An 11,589-nucleotide genomic window follows, 5' to 3' on the forward strand; every position below is an offset into this window, starting at 1 on the left:
TAAACCATTCTGTCCAGCTACAGCTGTGTCAGGTTAAAAACCAGCTCTAACTTAATATGCTCGCCGTTGATGGAAGTTCAGTCCATAAAAAGTGGTTGTATTGGTGTCCACACAGTGGCAAGGATTCGGAGCTCTCACCGCCGCGGCCTGTGTTTGATTCCCGGTCAGGGAAAATGTCTTTACTGAAAAATACAGGTGATTGACCCCATAACATAAATATGTTATCATGCACCTGGGGGGTATTCCAGGTTGGAGTTTCAACAAACTTTACTGAACTCTGAGATGGGGAAACTCTGAGTATCTGGTTCCAGAACAGCTGATCTTAGTTGGTTCAATCAACTCTGAGTATGTTCACATTGACAACCTCTATAAAAAACCATCATCAATGGAGTCCCGTCACCATGACAACAGAGAAAAAAAAGATCCAGTTATTTCAACCCAGTGGAGTTGGAGGTCTTAATGCAGGCCCATGGAGAGGATGAGCACATGTTTCGCCGTAAATGTAACACCGCTGCAGCAGCAAAGGAGAAACAGCATGAGAAGAAATTAGTAGCTGAGTCAACGTGTACGTTTGGATGTACTCTTCCATTTATTTCACATTTAGCCATAAGAGATCGTAGCTTACAGGTATAAATATAAATGGGAATAAAATCTGATTTTCATTTAGGTGCAGTCCATCAGGGGAGAAGCGTACTTGGAAACAGTTAAAATTAAATATCAAAACATCATTCAAAAAGGTAAGGGATATTTTACTGGCTATGATTTACCTCACTTTGATTTTAATTAGATTTTTTTTCATTGACTTAAGCTATTAAACAAAGTAAATATTAATTTAAAACCCTAACAAAATGTTTTAACCTCATCTCATTTAATAGCCCACTGAGCAGATGAACACATCATACAACGTACATAAATGTACTTTAATTTATACATTTGCTCCAAGCTGTAAAAGTTGCTAAACAAATGTTTTGAAAATAAAGGATGTAAACATGCATGGAAACAGATAAAAACATATTGATAACGGTATTGGCAAAAATTTCATATTGGTGCATCGGTAGTTTGAAGGGATGTGTGAGTCTGAAGAGCTGCTGTCTTTGATACATCACTTGATGATTCCTCAGTCTTCAGCGTGACAGGCGGAGATACTGTCCACTATACTAACGAGGAGCGAGAAAGAGAAACATCACGTGGTGTGTGACTTCACTTCCTCTGTGGAAAAACAAACGGAGAATAAAGTTGTTTCTATCCAGAGACCTTTAGTGTGTGAGGTAAATAATGACATCTTTTACATATGTTGGATGTTGGCGATTAGTTCCTTTGCATTGGCTGGGAATTGAGCCCAGGTGTGACTTGTGGTCTATAAAGCTATTTAATCGTCCAGCGTGGGGCTCAAACCCACAACCTTGAGATTTAGACTCTCATGCTCTACCAACTGAACTAAATCAAAGCAAATCAGATTTATTTGTATAACGCCAAATCATAACAAAGTTACATCAAGGCACTTTACATATAGATCAGGTCTAGACCAAACTCTTTATAAATTTATTTAAAGAGACCCAACAGATCCCCCGATGAGCAAGCACTTGGCAACAGTGGCAAGGAAAAACTTCCTTTAAGAGGCAGAAACCTCGAGCAGAACCAGGCTGGGGGGGGGGGGGGGGGGGGGAAGGAGGGGCATCTGCCTCGACCGGTTGGGTTGACAGTGGGTTAGGGTTAGGGTTACTAGCCAGGTTGCTACAAGCACACAAAATTTCTTGAGTAGTACATAATGTCCAATGTTGTGTCTATTTATTTCTGTCTGTAAATATTCCACATGGTCTAAACATGTAATTCAATGATTTTTTTAATAATAAAAGAGAAAAAAAACCTGATCTCAGAAGCTCAGCAGGGTCGGGCCTGGTTAGTACTTGGATGGGAGACCGCCTGGGAATAAGCTTTTTCACTTTGAGGACAGTGTTGCTCTCATGTGACAAACAAAAACAACATTTTATCATTTATTTTCAGCATGTTTGCACTTTTGGACACAGCACTGATCAGAAATTATCTTCGACTATCTTATAATTTTGATAATGTGAGAGGAAACGAAGAGGTAATACAGTTTAAAGAAAGACAAATGAGAGACTGAACAAACTGAAGCAGGTAGCAAGTCAACTTGAAAGTAATCCAGAAGCAAAGCAGATGGAAAGAAAGCCTTGTTGAAATAAACACATGGGTGCCATCCTGTATAAAGATGGTTCTGGTCCCTTTTACTGTTCCTTACGGCCATACCGCCCTGAACGCGCAGAGCAGGTACGCCTCAACCAGCACCTGTGTGAGAGAGAGGAGACAGGATCACGGCCCTCTGATTATTTCTTACTTTTCTCTGTCTATTTTTTTCTGGACATCCTTTGTTTGTTTCACTGCTTGGACAGTTTATTTGACTTCTTTTTCTTGTATACTCGGACGGATTTAATGGCGACGGACGCGGAAAAGAGTACACTGACGATGAAAATGGATCACGGACATAAAACAAGTCGAGATGAAATGGAAAACGAAGTGAATGAATGGAACATAGTTGAAACAAAGGAACAGAGAGCTAGAAGGAAGAGCTTGGAGAAAAAGAGTAGAGCGGAGAACTCGGGAACAGCTGATTCAACAGCGGAGACGTCAGCAAGAGGAGAGAGAGAGGAGACAGGCAGAGGTCGGAGGAGCGACACCGGAGGAGCAGTGAGGGAGAGCAGAGAAGGAGATCGGACCAAGCCTGGACTCCATGGAGACCTGACAAGATGAAGCAGGCGGCTGGGATCACCTACGATCGGAACCTAACAGCGAGCCTGGAAGTGACCGGACAGGACGAGGTCCCGGTCCTGGAGCTGATGAGAGCTATTCGTGCTCTGTGTGGGGGGCTTATTGCCTGCAGAGCCACCGGTGCCAGGACGTATGAGATAACTATGTCTCATGCCAAGGGGAAGGAGCGGCTCCTAGACGGGTTCAAAACAGGTAACACTAGTGTTCTAGTTAATGATGAACTGATGCTCTCTTTTCTAAATCTACCTGCTAAATCTCAGACGAGGAAATCATGCAGAAGCTTGAGGGATGGGGTGTAGCAGACGGGACGAGATTTTTAAAAGTCAAATTTAATCCTTACCATATTCAGTAAGGTTTGAAACAGCAATACTTTACAGTCATTCATGACAGACAGCCGGCCTTAACCTCCTCCCAGGTTCTCTGTCAGCAGGGGAAATCAGACAGTGACTCGGAGATGGACGTCGCCACTATTCAGAGCATCAGGAAGCAGCACACCTCTAACACAACCTCTAGAACAAAGAAAAAGAACAATGAATAAACTCCTTTTTTTATATCAATGTTGCTGCTGCACTCCTAAACATCAATGGTCTCCGCACTGGTGGCAGGATGAATAATATATTAAGCAATCCAGCCTGCGGTGTGCTATGTCTCCAAGAGACTAGATGGGATGAGGACATCTTAAAAGCAGCAGCAAAGATATATAAAGGGAAAATGCATTATAATAATGGCACTAATAAATCATGTGGAATAGCCACTCTAATAAATACCAATACTATAGAAAAAAGCATATTAATATATAAGGATAATAAAGGCAGAATACTAATTATAGATATCATAGTAAACAATAGTACCTTTAGAATAATTCATATTTATGTCGATAACTGTGAAAAGGAGAGGAAAGAACTGTTTAACAAATTAGGGAGATGGATAAATACTAGAACAATAATCATAGAAGATGTTAATACAGTTTTCTCAAAATCTGATGTCTCGATAAACAACATATATAAAAATGATATAAGTAGAACCACATTATATGATCTAATGAATAAGTATAACCTATTAGATGTATGGTGAATACAAAATCAACTAAAAAGACAATTCTCCAGGAGGCAGGTGGTCAAAGGAAAACTCAGACAGTCTAGAATAGACCTTTGTCTGGCTGCAGCTGATATGATTAAAGAAATGAATAAAGTAACATATACTTTTAATTCTTGGAGTGACCACGCCACAGTAGTGTGTCAGCTGGGGACAGTGGGTGAGATCAGGGGAGGAGGCACCTGGTGTCTCATAGCTGAACCAGCATATATCAAAAAAATTAAAAAACTACTAAATTATGCAAGAACAGAAATGCAGCTAGATAATAATCATATAGAAAAATGGAATAGTATAAAGGGAAGAATTAAAAGAGCAAGTATTAATTTTAGCAAAGAGAAAAGATGGAAAGAAAAACAGGAAGAACAAAACATCAGAAAGAAACTAGAAGAAGAACTGCTATTACTAGATAACCAAAGAAACAGAGACTGGGAGATAAATAAGGATGATAAATCATGGTGTGATAGCAAATTAACAATAAAAGAAATAGAAAACGCAATCAAAAATCTAAACAGAAACAAAAGTCCAGGCCGACTTCTATGTGGCTTTCAGTGAGCAGATGGCCCCCCTGTTGCTGGACCGTTATCAAGTAATTCAGGACAATAAACAGACACCACAATCACTCACAAAAGGTATTCTAACTTTAATATATAAGAACAAAGGAGACAGGAACGACATAAGCAACTACAGACCAATAAGCCTTCTCAACACAGACTATAAAATCCTGACAAAAACATTGGCAAATAGATGAAAACTAAATCAAAACCCAGAAATGAGAATAGGAACATTAGGACATAACCACAACACTGTAAATAAATGGGGTTGTTGTGTTAATAATGGGGGCAGAAAGATATTGGGGGTGTATATAGGGGGGCACGAGGGTGAGGATAGGGACAGAGGGTGGAGGGAAGTTTTAGGGAAAATACAGAATGTTTTCAATTTATGGAAGAGTGGGGGGTTGACATTGAAAGGAAAGGTAATTGTAGTTAATGCTCTAATACTGTCAAAAATGAATCACCTTTTGGGAACCTGTGAGCTGCTGCAATGGGCCCTAAATTCACTGAAAGCAGCAGTCTCCTTTTTATGGAGGGGAAAGGGAAATTCCATTGCTCACAGAGTGTTCATTTCTAATAAAAGGGAGGGGGGCTTAGGACTAATTGACATCGGTGCAAAAAAAGAGGCACTCAGGGTCAAAATTGTTAAAAATGTTCTTGATCCAGAACGGCAGTACCCCTGGCAGGACTGGATGGCGAGCTACTTGGCCGAGAACGGGGAGAGAGACGCATACAATCTGTGTGCCATCCTCCCCGGAAAAGCCAGAAGTCACCTACCCGGCTTCTACCAGGAGGTGCTTCAGGCGTGGGGCAAAATCCTGCCCCATCTCTGGCCGAAGTGCAGTAACAAAGAGCACGTGCTGCAGTTACCTCTCCTTGACTGTCCTTTTTTCTTGTGTGAGGGAAGGGTCCTAATCAGCGGTGCTATGAGAGCTGCTGGTTTGACCAGGGTGGGTGACGTAGTGGATGGGAGCGGTTTGTTCAATGGAAATTTAATATGTGACAGACTGAAAACAAAGAATGTGATTTATAGAGAAGAAAACGTTAGAAAATTAAAGGGAAAATTTGAACAGGCCCTCGACCCTACATGGAGAGTTCTGTTAAAACAAAAAGAGAGGGGAAGCGGAGCCGCCCTTCCCCGTTTACAGTGCAAACTAAAAGACAAGGCCAAAGACTTTAAGGAGTTAAAAACAAGGACCTGGTACCGGTTGCTCATTCAACACATCCAAAGTTCCTCCCACAGCAGAGAAACACTGGAAGACAGCTTACCCGGACATGGACACCACTACAATATGGACATATTTGGACACATCTTCAGCAGGTAGAACCAAAGCTTCGCGCTGGTTGTTTTATGTTTGTTTGTTTTGCACTCAGTGTTATTGTGGCTGTGTGTCTCTCGTTTTAAATTTGGAGTGGTTTTTGTTTTCAACATGTCTGTTAATATACGTCTGTCCTTTGAATGTTTTGTAAAATAAGATTTGTGCTATATTTTTGATAATAAAAGAGAAAAAAGAAAAAAAAAACTTTGTCCGATCTCTGAAGCTAAGCAGGGTCAGGCCTGGTTAGTACTTGGATGGGTGACCGCCTGGGAATACCAGGTGCTGTAAGCTTTTGGACTCACCAGTTTCAACAAAATAGGATGCACAGCCGTCTCACTTTTATGTTGTCACTGTGTCATATGAGGTAAAGAGAGGATTCCAAACAGAGAACTATAGTGAAGGTACCAAGTCACGAACGACCGTTCTTATCTTCAACATGCTCATGTACATGTACTCTTAGTCCATTTGGTATATACTTCCAGCAGGAAGAAAGGAGCAAGCGCAGGCGCTGTCTGAGACCTCTAGATAGCAGCTGGGCTTTTCAGCTTGGCGCGATCCTGCAACCAATTCAGAAATGTACCAGGTGTAAACTTTCATCCGGGGGGCTGGGGGCTCTCTCAGGATGAGCATACTCAACATTCAGCCTGGTGTCTCAAAGCGTTTATGAAATATTAAGAAAAGGGTTAGGGTTAGAGAGCCATTACATTACAGAGCCATGCTGCAGAGACGTAAAAGGCAAATTAAATGAGAAAATAGAGGGCTCATCAGCTGCATTTTTAGCAAACTACTGCCATGTAACGGAAGCATAAAAGCATTGTGCCAGGAAATAGCTATAAAGTCTTCATGTTCAGCAGATGCTAAACGCACATGCGTTCTTGAAAACACGGAAATGTAAAAGAGACACCAAAGCAGGAAATTGGACATAATTGGAACTTTAATGACGAAACAATGACATGAAGAGTCTGCATTTGAAATACAGCAATGTGTGTTACACATACGTTTTCCTTTTTCTTTAATTCTCAACACTAACGAGGAACAAACAAAGATGCTTCGTCTCCAAAAAGAAAACATGAGGGTAAGCACTCTTCACTGAGATACTATAGCTACATCATGAGTACAATCTTCACTATATTTAAAGAGAAGGAAATCTGCTTGTTGCATTTCAATGTGCATCTTTCTTTTATTTGTTATTTATTTTTAGAAAATAAAGACAAGATTGGTGGTTATTTTCCTAAAACAAGTCAAAGTGCGTGTTCTCAGATGTGAGACAGGTAAAGATTGTGATTGGCACTGCCAGAATGAAGGATTAAACATGTAACACACAGTCAAGCTGAACACTGCTGGTTTCTCTAATCAAGAAATTACAAAAAGGACAAAGAAAGCTGTGTTTGGAGTCTGCAGAGGAGGCCAAGAAAAACAAAATCATTAATCACAAATTAAAGTGTAGTTGGAATATAAAGACAATCACTAAATTCAATACCCATGCATCTGGTTAAACACAGCTATTTCCTAATATAAACAATTACCAAGTTTGCTGCAGGGTTTCCAGCCAAAGGTGTGTAAAGTTAAGTAAAGGTCACTGAGTGCTTTTATATCACAATAGAGGAAAAAAAAAAGAGTTCTCCTTTAGAAGAAATCAGGATGTCTCTTAACCACAGATGGTTGCAGTGGCTTACAACACTCGGAGGCCAAGGCAAAGCCAAAGATTAGTCCGTCATTTTGCAGGCACTTGCCATGGCTTTCTGATCGCAACGTGCTTTTTATATTTTCAAGGCTGTCCTAACATAATGCAGGCACCAAAAGAAAATAATTGTGGATATACAGTAGGACAATGCTTTGGGTACCACATAGAAAAGCCTAAAGGCTTCTAAATCAAGGCAAAAACTTTAACATCAGGGAGCATTAATAGTCAGAGATGTCATCTGCCTCATTTAGTGGACAGAGGGGGAACTGTTCCAAAATACTCTGCTGTAGGAGGTCCCACGTCCTGAAGTCCAGTTTGGTGAAGGGGAGACTCTTCAAAATACTGTTTTCCAGCTCCTCTACATATTCTTCCATCTGGTCATAAAGAGGGCTTGGTGAAGTGCAGAAATTGTCTTCGGGACTGTCCTGTAATAATACCATGCTGTTGCTCTGATCTTCTTCGCACCCAGGACGTTGACTCATGTCATAGTTATTTGACATTTTGTTATCATCCTGATTGATTTCCTTCCCACTCTGTTGATCCATGCTATTGTTGTCTGACACTGTGAGGATGTTCTCAACATTTCCATATCCAATGTGTTGATCATTGTCATTTTCACCTGATGCCGGCTTGCTAATTTCGCCATTCATTTCAAGGGGCCTTCTCACGGTCCTGATAGGCTCCAAGCAAGCTTTGGTGTTTGTCAGGATGTCCACTGGGGCAAAGTTGCTCTGGGTGAGTTGACTGAATGGCACCGACTCTGCCATCACCATATCCTCAGAGACTGTCTGTACCATGTTGAGGCTCCACGTGTCTTCAGCCCCTCTTCTGTTTTTGTTAAGGGAGAGTTTCTTGCTAATATTGACAACGATAGACTCAGTGTCCCTTTCACTAGATTCAATGTCTATCTCTTCCTCAGAAGCATCCTGGCTCTCTGTTCCCCAGACATGTTCACAGGGACTCTTGGATGCGTTTACAGGAGACTCAAATATCACTCCTCTGGGTGCAACTGGTCTGAAGTGTCTGCGGTGAAGGCTGGTACGTGCTGAGGATTTGAGCTCTGGCTGTCTCAACATATATTGTTGGACTGACTCAGGCACCAGGATTTCATGTTGCTTTTTGCTGGGCAGTAAGGCAGAAAGACTTCCAGGTAGACAGGACCGTATGGTTGGCACAAGGCAGGTAGGTTTAAGCGCAGAGACAAAATCCTCCAGTTCTTGATAAGATGAGTGGTCAGAGTAGGGCACCACGTGGATATTGGGATGGAAGGAGACCAGAGGCCTGCTGGTGGGCAAGATGGCCAAGATAGGTTGATTTTTGTTCCATTGATGCATGGAGGCACAACAGATTTGGGACTGCTCCACTGCTTGTATACGCCCAGCACCTTGGTCGGTGGTGAAAACATCAGGCAGTTTCAGAGCTTGCAGGGTCTCCATCCTCTCAAAGCTTACTTCGATCCAGGTTTTGAACTCCATTGCCAGTTCTACTAGCAGAGACTCCTTTCCCAGTGCATACAGACCTGTATGGGAAGCAGCAAAGACAGCAAATAATAATTATAACAAGGGACAAGGAGAAATATGTATGTGGTGAGAGAAAAAGAGAAGACGTCAGCTATCCAATATGGACCAACCTTTGGTAGCTTTTTGGCATTCTTGATCAAATAACTCCACATATGCTGGTGATTGACAATAGAAAGCTGTGTCGAAGAAGAGGTCTATACAAACTTACCGATGACAACATTGTGGTTTGGGTGGTTGCGAATGATTTCTTTAATTTGTTGAGTGGCTCGCTGTCTGGATGGGAGAGTGCGGTTGGGATCACAGTTGGTGTTGTCTAGGTACAGGACATCAATAGTGCTGTTTGTTCTCAAGCAAGGCTCACGCAGCATTGTGGGAGTATATCTGAAGTCGCCTGAAGTGAACAGGGTGTCACTGATGTATACTGATTCCCATATTAATTAACTGCATGTGTTTCCATCAAGACAAAAACTATGACGGTGAAAAAGGACAAACTAAACATAACTTCTCAATTTTGTCCTACAACTTAAAGATTCAGATAAAAATGTTCTGACACTGACCAGTGTACAGTATAGAGCCAAAGTAGCCTTCAAAAAGAGACATGACAGCCCCTGGACAATGATTGGCATCTATCAGGGTAACCGTCAGTCTCTCCTCGCCGATGTCATCCAGCGGCAGCAGGTGTGGCTCACTCAGCTCCAATGGATGTATCCACTGCTCATTCACCTGACCGGAAAAAGATACGGTCAACAGAAGGGTTTAAAAAAATACCGTTAAAGTTCACCGTTATCCACTCGAGCCCATACGTGAAAATGTTCCTTTTAAATTTATTCAAAGTTTCACATAGTTTAACAAAAGTATGTATATGACATAGAAATATATTCTACAACTCCATAACATCCTAATGAAGTAACACATAAAAAGACTTCAGTCAACATTTTTCTAATGGGCTGATGTTGTCAATCATAAGTTTCAAGTCTTTTAGTACAACGTCCAGCCATTATCTACACACTGCGTGTGGCTGCCACGTGTGTATCAGAAATGGGCAGATGAATGACACTGAGGATGGAGTACAGAGCAGGTCAGATCCACTCCTCAGTTCCTCCAGAGGATTTTTCTGCTTTAAAGAAAACACAACATTTCTTTTTCTCCTTTGCATTTGTCTTCCGCCTGCTTATTACCTCACACATACTGAAGTAATACACATTTTGAATGTTTGCAGCAGTAAATCAAATGTGTATCACTTCCCATTAGTTTCCTTTGTCCTGAAATGAGCCTCTAGTATATTTCTGATGATGGAGGTGTCTGTCCATCCGGTTTGGTAAATACTGAGGTGAACACTCTCTTCTTATTTGTAGATAAATATAATAGAGAAAAATATGAAGTTAATATTTCAGATAGGGAAAAGAACCCTTACTAAGTCTGGGTGATAAAACGGAGTCAGTGAGCCCAGCAGGTTTCACTGTGTGTTTTCATGATGACAGCCTCACCTGCAGCTTGAGTCGCAGCAGGCCGGCCGTGGTGGCGGAGCAGCAGATGGCGCGGCCGCTCCAGGTGGAGGTCAAGCCCACCGTGTGGTCGCTGTGCATGTGGGACAAGAAGAACAGGCGGGTCCCGGGACACTTCCGGACGTGCCAGAAGTCCACGGCGAGCGGGGTGTGCGGGATGACCTCCCCGTTCACCGACATCGTCCCCGGCGTCTCTGGATGTCCAACTCCGGCAGCGAGTGATTCAGGCGGCGGCAAGTCAGCTGGTGAAGCGCTACTCATTTTAGTTAGCGACTCACAGACGGCCCAGCTGTGGAAGCGAGCAGGGATGTTAATGTGGGTTTAATGTGCATATCACAGTAAAAATCGCTGCCTTCGAGTCGACGATACTTTGGCGCAACTTTGCATCTAAAATTAACCAATAAAAGCGCTGACGTTGCTAAAGTGGCGCTAGTTAGCATTTAGCAGGTTTAGCAGCCCTTGTTGCTACGCGACACTTTAATATTATTATTATTTTTTGAACGTTTTGAGGAATTCCTGCCTTTAACTCCCTGCTTCGTAAACGGCGTGTCAGCCGGCGTGCTTTCAAACCTGCAGAAATAAAAACAGCACACCCCATTTATGTTTTCAATTTGACTCCCGACGCCTCTTCCGTCCGTCCGGCTTCTTCGGCTGGCGGTGTCCGACTCATGTCAGCATCTGCTGCCGCCTGCAGGCCACCATTAAAAGTTACAAACACCACCTGACGGATCTGGTTCAACTCTAAATGACATTTCTGACATGCGCTTCAAAATTTGATCTACTGTAGTAGTTCAGATATCAGACTGAATACCTGCTATACTAAGTCATCACTCATCACTATGAAATATGACTTAGTAGATTCTTAGTAGTCATCTTACATTTTCTGACTTCATTTTGTTCCTGCTTTTCATGTATTTAAAACCTTTTTTGTATTATGGTTTGTGAATGCCTATGCAGCTTTGAAGATATGAATACAACCAAACTCCTTTCAATCAGCAGGAATTAATAGCACAAATGTGTCCTTGGACTATAATGTAAGAAATGTTGAACTTTATTTATACAATACATTAAAAATAACAAAAGTTGACGAAAATGCTTAACAGTAAGAGTACAACAGGAAGGCAACAA

The 11,589-nt window shown here is 41.9% G+C and overlaps 1 protein-coding gene across 1 annotated transcript; it reads right to left on the reverse strand.

The window, feature by feature from the left end:
- Positions 1–7,570: 7,570 nt before the first annotated feature.
- LOC115038361 (5' exonuclease Apollo-like) lies at positions 7,571–10,685 on the reverse strand. Its single transcript, XM_029497220.1, has 4 exons — positions 10,444–10,685; positions 9,514–9,679; positions 9,165–9,347; positions 7,571–8,955 (listed from the first exon to the last, which is right to left on the reverse strand). The coding sequence occupies exons 1-4, from the start codon at positions 10,639–10,641 to the stop codon at positions 7,655–7,657; spliced, it is 1,848 nt and encodes a 615-aa protein (XP_029353080.1). The 5' UTR covers positions 10,642–10,685; the 3' UTR covers positions 7,571–7,654.
- Between the last annotated feature and the right edge of the window lie 904 nt (positions 10,686–11,589).

This window comes from Echeneis naucrates, unplaced genomic scaffold (assembly GCF_900963305.1).
Source record: "Echeneis naucrates unplaced genomic scaffold, fEcheNa1.1, whole genome shotgun sequence".
Lineage (NCBI taxonomy): Eukaryota > Metazoa > Chordata > Actinopteri > Carangiformes > Echeneidae > Echeneis > Echeneis naucrates.

Bases quoted from the DNA above. Each gene is read 5' to 3' on its own strand.
- LOC115038361 (XM_029497220.1), bottom strand. From the start codon at position 10,641: ATGTCGGTGAACGGGGAGGTCATCCCGCACACCCCGCTCGCCGTGGAC. The intron at 9,680-10,443 runs GTGAGGCTGTCA...TTTTCCGGTCAG, and splicing joins TGCTGCGACTCAAGCTGCAG to GTGAATGAGCAGTGGATACA. The intron at 9,348-9,513 runs GTCAGTGTCAGA...TGTTCACTTCAG, and splicing joins TGGCTCTATACTGTACACTG to GCGACTTCAGATATACTCCC.